The sequence below is a fragment of the Podarcis liolepis genome (assembly GCF_965112155.1).
Source record: "Podarcis liolepis genome assembly, chromosome: 4".
In the NCBI taxonomy this organism is placed as follows: Eukaryota; Metazoa; Chordata; class Lepidosauria; order Squamata; family Lacertidae; genus Podarcis; species Podarcis liolepis.
The window spans coordinates 82,940,611-82,955,859 of record NC_139558.1 but is presented as its reverse complement, the minus strand read 5'-3'; the positions used below and the strand labels follow the sequence as shown (position 1 = coordinate 82,955,859).

The window sequence follows — 15,249 nt, the reverse complement described above, 5'->3', positions numbered from 1 at the left end:
TCTGTTAATTTTAATATTTATTTTATTGTAGGCAAAACAAAGCTTTTTAATTACTCTGCAATTCCAGACCTTCATTGCCAGCTCAAGAACTTACCAAATTCCTTGTACCATCAGGAGCAGCTAAGTGGCACTGGATGTAAGAATTAAAAACTTGAACAGCATGTTGGGTAAAGAAGCCTTTATGGAAATGTTTGTCATCTTGTACCAAAGTAAGCCAGGATTCCAAGAGCTTGTCATATGCCTCCATGTATACCATGTCGTCTTTGTCAAGCTAAGGAAACAGAAGATAAAGACCTGTTACCCCACAAAAAGTTGCCTAAACTTTCTTCAAGTTACACTACTGTGCCTATTAAGAACACAAGGACAAAGTGTTTTCAATAACAACGCATGTACCACTCATTCCAAAAACAGTTCATAGTTGGCACTTTCTGGAGAAAGATACTTTTTAGTGGATCCAAGCATCTAAAACTGCAGACATGCTGGATCCAAACAGCTGGTTGAAAAATCAACTAAGACACACCACCACCAGATGTAGCCACCTGTGCCACCTCAAATGCCATTACAGAGGGTCCCTCAAGTCTCAGAGTTGGTTTTTCAGGGATGTAGGGGGGTTGCAGCACAAATGAGGCTGCAAAAACCTGTTTTGGGAGCAGAACTCAACTTGCAGTTCTTTAGCATGTAACCCATTTCGACCGTAACAAAGTGGGTAGGTGTATTTTGATGAATATGACATCTTTTTGTTAATTCGTTTACTTTTTTAGAAAAACAAACAAACAAAAAACCCCACCAATGTATTTTGTCCCTGAAAAACATCTTTAACATTCTGATTATAAGGAATCATTGAACACAATGCCTCCAGTCAGTCAGTCTTCCACAGTAATAAGTGTTCTCTCTTGCGGGCTCTCTCTTTTTTGCAAGTTATGAGGTCTCAAAACTCAAGGAAGCATTTTAGCTACCTAACAAAAACTAAAAAAAAAACTCCAGCAGCAGCTCAGAGATAAGCTTACCCAAAAGTTGTCTTATAATAATAATAAAAAAATTCTTCCTTCTGAATTTCTTTAAAGATGATTAGAAAATGCAAACAGCTTCTTCACTGCATGGACAATGGAATTAGAATAGACTCATAGCCCTTTTCACATATTGGTAAAACTGGATATAATCAACATGCAGTGACATTGTCCTTGTTCAGTTCTTATGCCAAGTACACTCACTGGGCCGGCCTCACATACATATCATGGAGTCCCTTGATTAAATCATTGTGGTACTACAATAAAACATGAAGACTGAAGCTGCCTGTTAAATTAAATAGCCCCTCCCCTAAATGAAACTGGAAGGCCTTGTTTCCTTTTCCCAATCTCAAAATTCTTTTTTACACCCAGCTACTCCTTCCCCTTCCTCACAACCACACATACGAGAAAAGCCTACTTATGTACCCCACCCCCAACCAAAGCACACAGCAACTTTCGAGAGATGTAACGCTTTTCCTAACTGAATTATTTCAAATGTGCTTTGTGCTAGGTGCTGTTCAATGTTATCAACTTCAGTTCATATGGCGCCACAACTTTTGGCTTGTTGCTGATCCTTGCTCTTCTCTACACATATCAGGAGGGACTTCAGGAGTGGAATGCACAGTGGTACCTCAGAAGTCAAACGGAATCCGTTCCGGAAGTCCATTCAACTTCTAAAACGTTTGGAAACCAAGGCACGGCTTCCGATTGGCTGTAGGAAGCTCCTGCAGCCAATTGGAAGCTGTGGAAGCCACGTCAGACATTCAGGTTCCAAAGAATTTTCACAAACCAGAACATTAACTTCCGGGTTTGTGGTGTTTGGGAGCCAAAATGTTTGAGTCACAAGGCATTTGGGATGACTGTACTGCACTTGGTTTTTGGAGCAAACACTCATGGGCTGCTTCTGCCTGCACCTAACTTCAGCATAGCATAACTGCTCCCCAAATCCTCCTCTAAGAACAAGAGAATGGGAGCTCTCATGTCAGACTGAGCTTTTACATTCCTGGTTCTGTGAAAGAACCTCCCTCCCTACTGTGTGCAGAGAACCTCGGGAGGGACACATGAGCATCTAGCCTGCCAAGTGGGACAGGGATACTTCTTAAGCAAACAGCTTGGAGGAAGCCTGTAAAAGATTACGAAGGAAACCTGACAGCACAACTCACGCTTTTTTCCAACCCATATGGAGATCTATCATGCCATTCTACTGGAATGTTGTAAATACAAAGCAAAAATTAGCTTTGTGAGCCAAAAATACATGTTCTGTTAAGTGAACCCAGACCACATGCAAAAACTAGGCTGTTCTAGTAATTCCACTATTTAAAATATCTTTAAAGAATGAGGAAACCTGAGCCACTTGAGCCTAACGCCCTGACAGCCCATAGGCTGGTCTTCCTGAAAATTTGGCCAACCCATGAAAAGACAAACATCAACAAACAGAGCAGTTCATGGGAAACTGTCCCTTGTAATTTGTTTCCAGTCAATCAACTGCCTTTAGAAAAGTTCTGAAGGATATTAGGCTTGTTTGATAACCGTGTTGCGTCCCTCCCTGGTCATTTAATTAGAACACACGTTTAAAGACTCTTTGGGCACAAGGACATGCTGTACCAGTACGAACCTACAAGGTATTAAGAACTGTCAGTGCAGAATCCTCTGCAGGAAATCTAATACCCATCTGGTGTTTGAAATATAGCCATCTGTGCCAAAAGAAAAACCATAATCAAGACAGCTAAATGCCACTATGACATTGCATCCAAAATTAAGCAAAAGCGAATAAATTATTCCACTAGTTGCATTCAGGATTTTGGTGACAAGATGGCTTCAGAGCCTTCGGGGAGGATGCATTATAAAAACTGGAAGAATGCAAGTGGTGGTGAACTGTTTGTGTAAGGCAGAAGATCCATTCAGCGCAAATGAACTGTAAGCAGATTCAATGATTACTTCTTTCAATAATTACTTCTTTCAGTTCAATGGTTACTTCTTTCAAGCTAAGACAAAATGCACTAGGCTGCAATCAGAAGTGGTAAGGCCTAACAACACTGGGCATTGCAAGAAAACTTTATTATGAGATGAAAAGAGATTTCATATGAAGCAGAATAAAGACTATAAAGGGTGAGAGTTTGCACTAAGACCCAGAACAGAGTCTTAAGCCAATTTATGAAAAGTTGGTCTGCCAGTCTTTGGTATTATTATTATTATTATTATTATTATTATTATTAGCCACCCTTCACCCTACAGGCCCAGAGCAGCTAACAATAATTAAAACACAATGTCAAAAACAGTTTAAAGCAAATTACAATCAAAGTGTGTCCTAAATATATACATCTCAAGTGTCAAAAGCCATGGTAAAGAGAGGTTTCTTCAGCATTCACCAAAAGTTGCATAATCAAGATGCAAGATGCACTTTTGTGGGGAGGAAGTTCTACAAGTTAGGCGCTGCCAGGCAGCATGCCCTCTCCTGAGTCACCCCCCCCCCGGGTTTCTGACCATATCTCCTGTGCACAAGCTGTCCCCCCCCCCAATACAAACATTATTTTTGCCTGGCAATATGTCTTTACATAGCTATGAAGCACCACATTCTGCCCGCACAAATTCTACAGCCCCTGAAGTCAACTCTTCCATGAATGGCAGGGGCTATGCGTAATGTGTGCATCTTACTTGATTATAAACTAACTGGAATCAGCTGCGGAAGCGGTGTGTCTTTTCTAGGTTATGCCAAATGTGAAGCTTTGCAGTGAAAATAGTAAAATGGTGGGGCAGTTGCAAGAAGAACCCAGGAGGGAAGAATGAAGTCCTGTCGTATCAATTGGGTATCCTTCACAAGAATAGTTGTGACAGTTATTCATTTCCATGCTTCAGGCACAGTAGTGGTGCTCAAGCTGTACTTTCCTGTAGGTGTGTCAAACTACACAGAAAAACATGAAGCGTATTCGAGGGAGACGTTTATCTGCTTAGGATTTATTGAGCTTCCTTTTCAACTACCAGTTCATAAAAGGCACAGCAGTGAACAAAGCTGTTCATGTAACAGAAGTGTCCAATTCAATCCTGCTGTTCCCAATAAAAGGCAATGATTTCATGGATGGGCATTAAAGGGATAATTTAAGAAGAACTAGATTTGGTATGGTGTCATAGCAAGAAAAACACCCCAAAGCAGCCTCATTTGTTCCCTCTGTGGTTCCTGTTTCCCCACGTTAAAAATATTTTCTTAATTAAAAAAAAAACAGTTATACTCTCAAGCAAAATTCAAAAGCTGCTACACTGAGGCAGGTACCTAACACACAATTTTAAAATGTGAATTCACTGCTGAAGTGCCAAGTTTTGAACTAGTACTAACTTCTCGCCTAATACTGTCTCAAAAAGTGCTCTCTAATTACCCCGTTTGCACACAAAAAGTACACTAACGCAACTCATTAGAACTATTACAAATATATTTAGTATTTGTGGGGTGGGGGTGGAGGATTCATGGCAAGCTCAGCATTAACATGAACTAAAAACTTAAGATAAAAATTTTGAAGCAAGCCTTTAGGAATTCAAAGATCTGTACTCACCACTTCTTCCAAGGCAGCACTTCTCCCAAAAGAGCAAGTGAGGTGTGTGAGGCAGTTAACGAACGAAGAAAAAAGTTCATTTGGAATGGCTGTTAATATATTGCGAGGAAATACAGTGATCAAGTTGCTGATTATACTTGATATTCCCACTGCTTCAGAGTCCTCTATCTCAATTCTGTTAAGACAAAACATTTTTATTTTTTAAGAGAAAAGAGTAAATAACTCTACCGGCATAGTCAAATCAAGACCCACTGTCAAGAATCTTTTAAGTATTCCACGCCACTGTTCAAGCTGCAAAGAACTACAGGAAGCAAGTCCCTCCCTCCTCAAATTCTAGGAAGCAAACCTATTACATACCCATTGATAGTGTTGAGCAATCCCTCAATGAAGTGAGCTAAGTAATCGACTTGAGAACTTTCGTCTGGAAAAACTGGCCCATGGAGAGAGGCTAGCTGAGCTAGGCACTGCAGCGAGTCTTGTGCCATATCTGTGTCTTCTCTAATTTTTCGATGCACCTTTTTGGAAGCAAGAGGGTTAACACCACATGAGAGGCGGGGGTAGGAAATTAGACATTCTTCTACCATAGTCACATGGCTCGCAATCCTAAAGAGCACATTGCAAGTCCATGCACACTCAACACACGCTCAGAGCTTTCTCCACTAAATTTGAAATCAAGAGTCTTATTATTTCTAGGCACTTAAACCTTCCAAGCTGCCCTCTCAATATGCCAACTTCATAAGCCATATTTAATTAGTCTAAGGCAATGTTTCGCTGGGACCTACCTACATGTTGAACTGTCTATGCATGTTGAGACTTAAGAGAGAAACAGATGCCAGCCAGTCAGACATGCTGCTACTTCTAAAAACAGCAATAATGACAGCCATCTGTATTATGCTAACTATGCCTGGGCTACAGTGTCTTGCTAAAGTTAGTCGACAAGTTCAATCAAGATTATATAGATGCTTCTTTAGCAGAGGTAAACACAGAACCCACAAGAAACCAAATATATTTTGCTTGCAGCAAAATCTTTTGATTCCGTTTTGATCCCCTCATTTCTGCGAGCAGGATCATGTCACTCTTCCTCAGGAGGTCTTCAGTGAGAAGAAATCATCTCAACAAAGTGAGCATCCATTTATTGACTGAATTTTTATGACAAAATAAGGATGTCAAGGGAACTTACTTTACATAAACTATTGGATGCAATTAGAGCTTCTAGAATCCGACATCAAGAAATAGTCATCCAATAAGAAATATAATACTAGTAATTGAAATCTATGGATATAAATTAAATGAATGCCCATCTCAAAGTACTAAAAAAAATAGAAGTGATGATAAATTAGAGTTCTCTTTGATTAAAGGAACACATTGAATTTTTAATATAATGAGATTCACTGTAGTGCTATGTTTTCTAGTTTAATCAAAGCTCCTACTGAAACACAAGCATGGCAAATAAACACTGCAAATCAGGAATTAGCCAGCACAGCAGAGATTCTGCTTTTTAGATACTTAGTAAGCCATAAAAAAGCTGATAAATGTGTTAGTTACCATTTCATTTGTATGAATTTGACATCTAAAATAAATCTAAGTGTGCCTGGTGAAAAGAGTGATATAATTTGAAAATAAGTTATTTTACCAATAAAAGTGAGCCTTTGAGCCAGAGACCTCGTAACAGAGAATTACATTAGAAAGGGTTAACCTGTAAATGCAAAAACTATTTGCTTGTGGAGGTTCCCAGCTGACAGTAGCAACTGTCTGGGTTGTCTAGACAGCTGTTCACATTGTGTGCAGCTGTTAAATGGTCTGCCAGCAAGTTTTTCACCTTTTTGAAAATGCTTGAGCAAGATAAAAAAGCTCACAAGTAACTATGTACACACAACAGCTAAAATTGTCAAGCAAATTAATACACTATACAAAATATTTACTAAACGTTATTTGACATCTAGACAAGAGTTTTAAATATTTCTTAGCTTTGAAACCAATACCCGCACATTCCTGCAATACACAATTTTATTCCTGGAGATAAACCTAAACTGGTTTCTTCCATGTATTTTTTTTCAGGATGGTAATCTATATTCTTAAAGCATTGTCCTTTTTTCCATTAATTTGCAATGATTTGGAGCCTTTAGGTAACCAATGCTGCAATCCTACAGCTACCCATTTGGGAGGAAAAGCACCACTGAACATGTCTAGATGGCTGCAGATTTCCTGAACAGAGTGCCCAAGGCACCAAAGACTGCCTCACATGCAATGCCATGATCTCTTATACGGTAGTAAGATCTATGTAGAAGACATACATGTACACTGTTCACATGCAGCAAACATGCAAGACAAGATTGACGCATGTGTCCCTGGTTGCTTATGACAGCGACGCACATCTTTCCTGCACGGAAACATCATCAAAGTAGGAAGTTGCCTACATGGGAAAACAGCCATTAAGCTGCATTAAGTTCTGCTATACCAAATGAGAATAGGGCCTTTCGAGACAGCAAGCAAGGATCTGTCTGCTTTTTATAATCGACCGGGAATTTTTAATTAAGTGTCATTATTAGGGAATTGACTAACGTCACACTGCAACGCCACTTCTTAGGCCTAAATGACACCCAGATTAAACATTATTAAAATTCATTGGAAACTTAAATGCAGTGCCTTCATTTCTGTTCACCAAACAAGATCTTAAAGCAACAACATCAGCGTGCATCTAGGCGCACGTAGGAAGATTTCTGTTAACCTCTAACAAACAAACCAACAAAAACAGTGTGACCTTTAGAAATATAGCTGTTTGGCAAGTAAGAGAATTTCATTATGCAACCCTCACCTGAATTCAGAAAAGGGAGCACCAGCTTCTTCCCTACTAAGCTAGCAACAGCAAAATGGGACTTACCGTAAAGAAAAGCTCCATAACTCTGCTGTCCAGGAGGGTCTCACGCCAGGACTCTGTTGGCTTTAGCATCACATTTTGTGAGGATTCAAACATAGCTATATAATGTCTGCCTAGTTATCGGGTGTCAAGGTCAACAACAACATTCCGACTTGGCTTTAAAGAAAGAGGAAAGAAAAAAAAGAATCCCAGATACAACAGGTCCCATTCAGAAAGAATGCAATGGAAACAAGCTTTAAGCCCCTCCACATACACAGCATAATTCATGCATGAGGGCAAGGAATAAAAGGTATTAAGGACTGGGAAAAAAGAATGCCCTAGGAATGCCAGATAACAGTTTGATCACAATGACGAGACATTCCATAGTGGCACAATCACTTTAATAACCATCCCGTTGTGACAGGAGAAAGGGAAACAAAAATGATACCACACTTGGCAGGTATGCAAACTTGAGCAAAATATTTTTCTTAAACCATTCTGAAATGTTATTGGCTGGCTTTATCACAAATCTATAACGAGCCCTTTGAAATCTGTTGATCCTGATCTTTATAACAGTCTAACAGGCTTCACAGAATTAAACGCAGTTCATCTTCAAGCTATGCAGAAGAACAAATGAAAATCCTAATATATACAGGACTGGGGCAGAGCCATCCTGCCGGGGTGGGATGGAGAGAATCCACGGTAGAAAGAAAGAAAGAAAGAAAGAAAGAAAGAAAGAAAGAAAGAGGGAGGAAGGACTACCACTAATTTCAGTGGGTCTTATTTCCAAGTAAATGAGCTAAGGATTTCTGAATCAACGGACATCCAATGAGTTCTATGGGGCTAGAGCATCAAAATGGGAGACAGTCCTCTAAAATAAGCACGGCTGAACAACCCTATCACAGAGAACTATTACAAAATATTATGAGATTTATTTCGGCAATAAAAATATACATGTAATAAAGATGTGAACATTTGCACTCAACGTTAAACCAAAGTTATAACCAACTATGAATGTTTAAGATATCTGGCAGTTATCCAGTTTATTGTGTGGTTCAATTTATCGTATTTTGCCAAGCACAGAAAAATATTCCATTCATTTTAAAGTTCCACACATAAAGCAGGAAGAAGCCATTGGTCTGAAGGGCTAAACCGCTTAACACATATTTCTTCCTGAAGATGCATTGCACAGCTTTTGGAGGGCCCCCCCAAAAATGATGCATAGTTGGTTAATTTCAAAACTGGAGTGGTAAATTACATTGCACATCATTCACCACCCTATCAAACAACTGGTAGGCTTTTTTGGGGGGGGTGCTGAAAATTGAAAAACAACAACAAAGGAAGCATTTCAGTGCTGTCAGAATGCAATGCCTTTGACAATTATTCGATTTAAATAAAAACCATTTGCAATAAGGGTAGGCCTTAATGTAATTCAAGAGGGTGCACACTAGGCTTTTAAAGATAAAGATTTGAAAGATTCTCACAACATATTAAGTATGTATTATTATTACAAAGTGTAAATGCAGCAGTTGCTATGATCAGAACAGTGGGGCCTGTCTTCTGTATGGGCCCTTTGGCTCCAGCACCTCCCCCCTCCTTTTTTAACCTCTTATTTTTAACTTTGCTTAGGGGCGGGGGTGGGGTGTGCTGCAAAGTGCAATGTCAGTAGGACCCCAGCCTCCTGCCATCTTAATTTGCCCAGAGGCAGATTTCTGTCATAGGCCTGTGCCCCAAAGTCTTTTAAGAACCTAGCAACTCCCATGTAAATAAATAAAAACACCCAGATAAATACAAAAATATAAATAGCAGCTTCAGCATAAGTATATGTCTAACTGTATAACCACATATATTAATAAACCCCCGGTTCGGTATCCTCTTGACCCGGGAGTCTAATTCCAGCTCCTATCTAGCTCCAGTTTTGTTGTGCTACTAATTGTTGTCTTTCTGCAGATGCTTAGCCAAATATTTTGATGCATTTGCAACAGCGAACTATGAGTGATTAGCAAAGAATGCAGCGACATAGCAAACGTAGCAGCTCGTTGGGAATAAAATTAGAATTCTGAAGCTTACATTTCCTCAAGACTGTTTGTCAAGATCAGGTGATTATTTCCCACATGTAATAAAAGATCTTCAAAAGGATATAATTTGGAGGGAGAAAATTCCAGCTTAAGACCTGATTGGCTAGTGCAAGGTAGCGCTGAAAGACTGAAGACATCTGAGCATTAAGGTTTTCACGCCGGCTGAATTCCTGTAGTACCTCTACTGTGAGCATGAATATCTGTCGGAGGTCGTCTTCCTGTGCAGGATAAGCAAAAACGTTTACATTTCTTTAGTTAAAATAATAAACTATCAGGATTTTTTAAAAAATAAAAAAGACATGCTCCTTAGCGTGTGTTCTATGCAATCTGAAGATTGCCTTGCACCAAGTCAGATCACTGGTCTATCTAGGGCAGGGGTGCTAACTGGATTCTAGATCGGCTGGCAGTGAGAAGACCTTTAACCAGCCTTACCTGGAAATGCTAAGCAGTGGCGTGCAATCAGTGGACTAGGGGGGCGAGGCTAGATCCATCTCTCCCACCACCTTCCCAAAGCCCACCACTGATGCCAAGAATTGAAGTGCATGCAAAGCACTCAGCTATGGTCCAAGTTAACAGACAGCTCTTTTCAGATGACAGGTGATCTAATGCAATGCGTGTGTGTGAAGAGGCTCATGGAGATAGGTCTTGTCTATTACCTACAAGCTCATCTACTGTGCTTATAGATACTCTGTTTACTTTTTTGTGCATATCTGTAAGTGAAATAGGGATTTCCTTTATTCTATATTTCTAAGAAGAAATGTAAACCACGTGTCCTTTGTTTACCTGAAATATCCGCTTGCAGTTGCCATGGAACTCCATGCTTAGCCCAATGTTGCTGGTTTTGCTTGAACTTGAGAACTCGCTCAACAGCGCTGTTAAAATGGAGCAGGCCAGTGTTTGCTGCAAGGATACAGAGGAAGAATTATTATTATTACTACTACTAAATTAAGTGTATGATGAAGTAAACCTCAACAATATCTTAACACAATACATCTGTTATATTACTTATTTTAAGAAAACCAATGTTAGAAACTCAGATATATAAGCTAGGGGCCAAATGGCTCCTTAAACCAAGGTTACAGTCGCCAAAATGGAATGTCTAGTTGCCAATTTGGGGCAACGGCTCTAAAGTCTTATTTTTCAAATGATGGACTGATTGTGATTGATTCTCAGTTCAGATGACAACCTTGAGCTAGGTTAAGAGCTTTGAGAACTTAAAGAAGAAAAGTCACTTGATCCACAGGGACAGTCCATATATATATTTGCCGATTCCTTCTCTTTTTTGAAATGGTGACTGCTTCTGCTCAGGCTTCCCACTCTCCAGGTGAGCAGTTTAAGGAAGCCCCTATTGCCCTCCCAGTTCATGGGAGCCGGAGTGGTATGGGAGCTTGCTCAGTAGGGCTGGGTGGGGAGGAAGAAGCAGCCGAGATCCATGCCATACATTGTGATATATCAGTCATATCATAGTATTTAGGTATCACCCAGCCCTACTGAAAACATTGGAAAGCCAGACAATAAATACATAGCTATATGGTCCAAGTCACTTACAGGGGCTACCGGTGAAAAAATCTCAGTATTTTTTTAAAAATTAATTTATTAATCATCTTTCACTTGTGTCTCAAGGTGAACATACCAAAGCTACCTACCCACCATAAAACAGCTAAAATAGTTTTAAACGGTCTAAATAGTTTTAAAGGTCTAAAAACAATAAAAAAATGAACACCGAAGGCAGCTGGAAAAGCTTGTTGAAACAAAAATGTATTCATTTAGTTCTGGAAAGAACAGGTAGTGGGTGCCATATCTCAACAGGGGTGCAGTTCCACAGAACTGCGGCAGCTACACAGAAAATCCTGCTACAAGTTACTGTATTTTTCGCTCTATAAGACGCACCAGACCACAAGACGCACCTAGTTTTTGGAGGAGAAAAACAAGAAGAAAAATATTCTGAATCTCAAAAGCCAGAACAGCAAGAGGGATCGCTGTGCAATGAAAGCAGCAATCCCTCTTGCTGTTCTGGCTTCTGGGATAGCTGCGTAGCCTGCATTCGCTCCATAAGACGCACACACATTTCCCCTTACTTTTTAGGAGGGAAAAAGTGAGTCTTATAGAGCAAAAAATACGGTACTTGCAGAATACAGTGACCTGGTGGGTATATAAGGGATAAGGTGATCTCTCAAGTAACCTAGTCCTGAGTTATAAAAGGCCTTATATGTTATTACCTTGAACTTGCCCTGGTAGCAGATTGGCAACCAGTGCAAATCCTCCAAACAAGGTGTTATATTCTGGCAGTAGTTTCATAGAATCATAGAGCTGCAGAGCTGGAAGGGACCCTGAGCTAAGGCCTCCAGACCAACTTCAACGGTAGACCCACACAGAGGACTTTGCAGTAATACAACCTTTAGTTGAATCCAGCCTTAAGGGTTTACTCTGCGTACAATTTAGGAACATGGTGTAAGAAGAGCCTGCTGGGTCAGGCTCATGGCCCGTCTAGTCCAGCATCCTGTTCTCACACAGGTGCCATCCAGATGTCTGTCTGAAACCTGGAAGCAGGACATGAGCACAGCAGTATTCTCGCCTCTAGCGACTGGCATTCAGAAGCACATGGCCTCTGACCATGGAGGCAGAACATAGTTGTATACCGCCCTCTTTTTGAAAAATTGGGGGGGGGGGATGAACAAAAGGGGAAAAAGAAAACCTAACGGCTGAGATTCCTAAATCAATAAATAAAATTCAGAATCTGGCTTTATAGAACACTTCGGCTACCTTTATACTCGAAAGAGCTACTTATTGTCGTGGATCAGTCATAATCTTGCCAGGTTACAACACCTGGGGCTTTAAAGGGGTTTTTTTGGGGGGGGGGTGTGAAAGTTGGACACATATAAATTTCACATGAGAATGTGGATAGAGAGAAGTTTCTCTCTCTCAAAAGGCTAGAACTTCAATGAAGCAGAATGGTGGAAAATTCAGGAAAGACAAGACCTTTTCACACAGCATACGATGGAACAATCACAATGCGTAGTGGTGGCTACCCATATGGACACCTTTAAAAGGGAATTAGACCAACTCATAGATAAGGTTATCACTAGACATGATGGCTGTGTACTCCAAGACCAGGGGCAGCAACAGGAGAGAGGGCTGCTTCACTCATGCCCTGCTTGTGGGCCTCATCCAGGAATCTGGTTAGCCACAGTGAAAAAAACATATGCTTGACTGGATGAGGCTTTGGTATCACCGAGCAGGGCTCTTCTTATGTTCTTATTGCAAGGTTCCAAAGCCCCTATAAAGGCTAGAAGCTTTAAATATTGCATGCTCATATTAGTAGTATTTGTATTTTCCAAAGGTCTGTTGCTGTTTTATCTTGGTAGCTAAACAGGTCTTGACCTGTCCAGTATCTGGATAGGAAAACCCTACCTGTGTCAATGAATTCCTCTAAAATCTGTAGTAGTGAACTTTGTTTAGTTCATCACCAAAATTTCCAGATGCACTGAAGTTCATAGATCTTCCAGACTCCATTAAAGGTGTATACTCTTGTTCCAAATGGGTCAAGCTTTACGTTTAAGGCGAACTTTCAAATACCAAATGGTACCTTTGGCGATAAGTGTCACAATACCTGATTCTGCAAGGGAGAGCGATTTATAGGTCCTCTATATCATACATTAAATGTCCCATATTCCATTGTTTTGCTCTTCACAATGGTTGGGTGCACAATAGATGTCTACAACTATTGGCTTTATTCCTAGACTATTTGGAGCCAAGGTGCCAAGGATGGACAGAGGAACAGGAATTGTTAAAGGGTCATGCATGCCGGCAAGTGTCCAGGGGTTAAACGGAAATATGCACACTACCTCTGAACACCCGAAAGATTAAAGTCGTGATGATACTATTTATGCGAGGTCACGCAACAGCTGAAAGTAGTGCCATCCACCCACCAACTGCGACATCTTTGTTCAGAAATGCCTCTGATGTCAGTACCTTGACCCCACAGAGAGCTAGTTATCTCAGCTAGTATACACAAAATTAACATTCTTCTTAGCTATATAAATCCCAGACAATCCAAGAAAAAAGAAAAAGAAAAAGAAAAAGAGACTTTTAGATTAAATATGCATTTAAGTGGAATTCAGTGGAAAATTACAATACTGAGTTTGGACTCCACAGTCAAAACAAACAAGCAAAAAGCTTTATTTTATTTTCTAGAAATACTTATTATTGCCTACTGCTGCAGTGCATGCAGGTTATGGCTTTGGCCCATTCATGCATTGTCCTGAATTCTGGTGTGCTTGCTTCCTGATGGTCTACTACAAAAGCAAATTTCAACAAATTTAAGTGCTGGGCAGCAGGTCTCTATCCTTTCCTTATATTCTCATATACTTCAAACAACACCTGATGATTTCAGTCCTTTATTTTTTGTTAAGTCTCCATAGTAGTATTTTATATCACTATAACAGACTGGCGCAGAGGTAATATTCCTGATCTACTAACCATGGTTAGCAGATCAGTGTGCTGTCAGCTCACATGTTCTTTCCTCTCCCTCCCCAATTTCTCTCTTCCTTCTGTGATTTGCTTTAACCACGCTGTGCAGCTTGGTCAGCATTGGCCCAAACAATGGTTAAAACTGGCTAGAATTGCCTGCTAACCAAAGTTTGCAAATCCACATCGAACCCTGGTTAAGAAGAAAGATCTAACGTGTGTAACTGGAGACAGTACATTAGCTTCATACCAGTAAAGATTGTACCTCATGAAACTAGTTTGTCTCACCCACCAGAAATTTCATTAGTTCCACCACATGAACAAACTACATACCCAAACAATAACCCCATCTGACAAAATAAAATAGTTCTCTTGTTTGCAGAGTGAATTGTCTCTTAGAATAGCCTGGCACTTACCCCAGTTGGGCTTTACTACCAGGAATATACTTTATAAAAGTTTGCCATGCTTAAAAGAGACTTTCAGCTGCTCTAACAGAAGATCAATGAGAATGTGCTAAGAGAGATTAACTGGGCAATCAGACACCCAGTGGAAGAAAAGTGGTCCCAGACAATTATGATTGTTGTTTAAATTTAGGATCTAATGAACTCAACAATGCTACTTTGCAAAAAAATATAAATATACATATATACTGTTTTATTATAAGAGAAATAGTATGAATTATTTCTGCATACTGCCGTGCTCTTACCAAAAGTGTGACTCGTGCCTTCAAAAAAGAATGTCACTTAAACTGAATGATAAAGCCAGAATGAATGTTTGAAGGGATTTCACACTTGTGTCTGGGACTGTCAATGGCATACGCGCACCGTTTTATTTGAGAGTGGTTAGGTTACAGAGGATGAAAGGGATAAGAGTTCAAAGACGGTTTAGGAAAATAGAGGGGAGAGTGCACACCTGTCCAAAACACAGAATCTGATCGGAGAATTAATTTCGGCAGCTAAAACTGTTGTGTCTCCATCAGACATGTGCATCCTAGTCCGCAGCAGGCGAAGAAGGATCGCTTTGCTTTGACCAGTTGCCTTTGCTAGTGCTTCTCAAAACAGAAAACAGTGAAATCCCTTTGGAAAACGCAAAGGGAGTGCTGCACTTAGGGCCAAGAGCCTTCACAGTTGTGTTATCGCAGCATCTGAAGCTAATCCTGCTGTCTTAAATCATTTTCAGACACCGCCAAGATGATTTATAGGGTGGATGTTCTTCTGAAATGCTTCTGTGAAATCCATATTGTCATTGTTAGCTGATGTCTAAGAACGCAGGAAGTATTTGATAACACCACTCAA

The 15,249-nt window shown here is 40.1% G+C and overlaps 1 protein-coding gene across 1 annotated transcript in view; it reads right to left on the bottom strand.

Moving 5' to 3' along the window:
• The window catches only part of XPO4 (exportin 4), a 63,709-nt gene that overhangs the window by 26,133 nt on the left and 22,327 nt on the right, over positions 1–15,249 (bottom strand). The window contains exons 5-10 of the mRNA XM_083498870.1: positions 10,271–10,387; positions 9,552–9,705; positions 7,434–7,546; positions 4,910–5,067; positions 4,553–4,727; positions 95–271 (exon numbers count right to left, since the gene is read on the bottom strand). Of these exons, the coding sequence (XP_083354996.1) occupies positions 95–271; positions 4,553–4,727; positions 4,910–5,067; positions 7,434–7,546; positions 9,552–9,705; positions 10,271–10,387 (894 nt within the window). The remainder of the gene's footprint in view (positions 1–94; positions 272–4,552; positions 4,728–4,909; positions 5,068–7,433; positions 7,547–9,551; positions 9,706–10,270; positions 10,388–15,249) is intronic.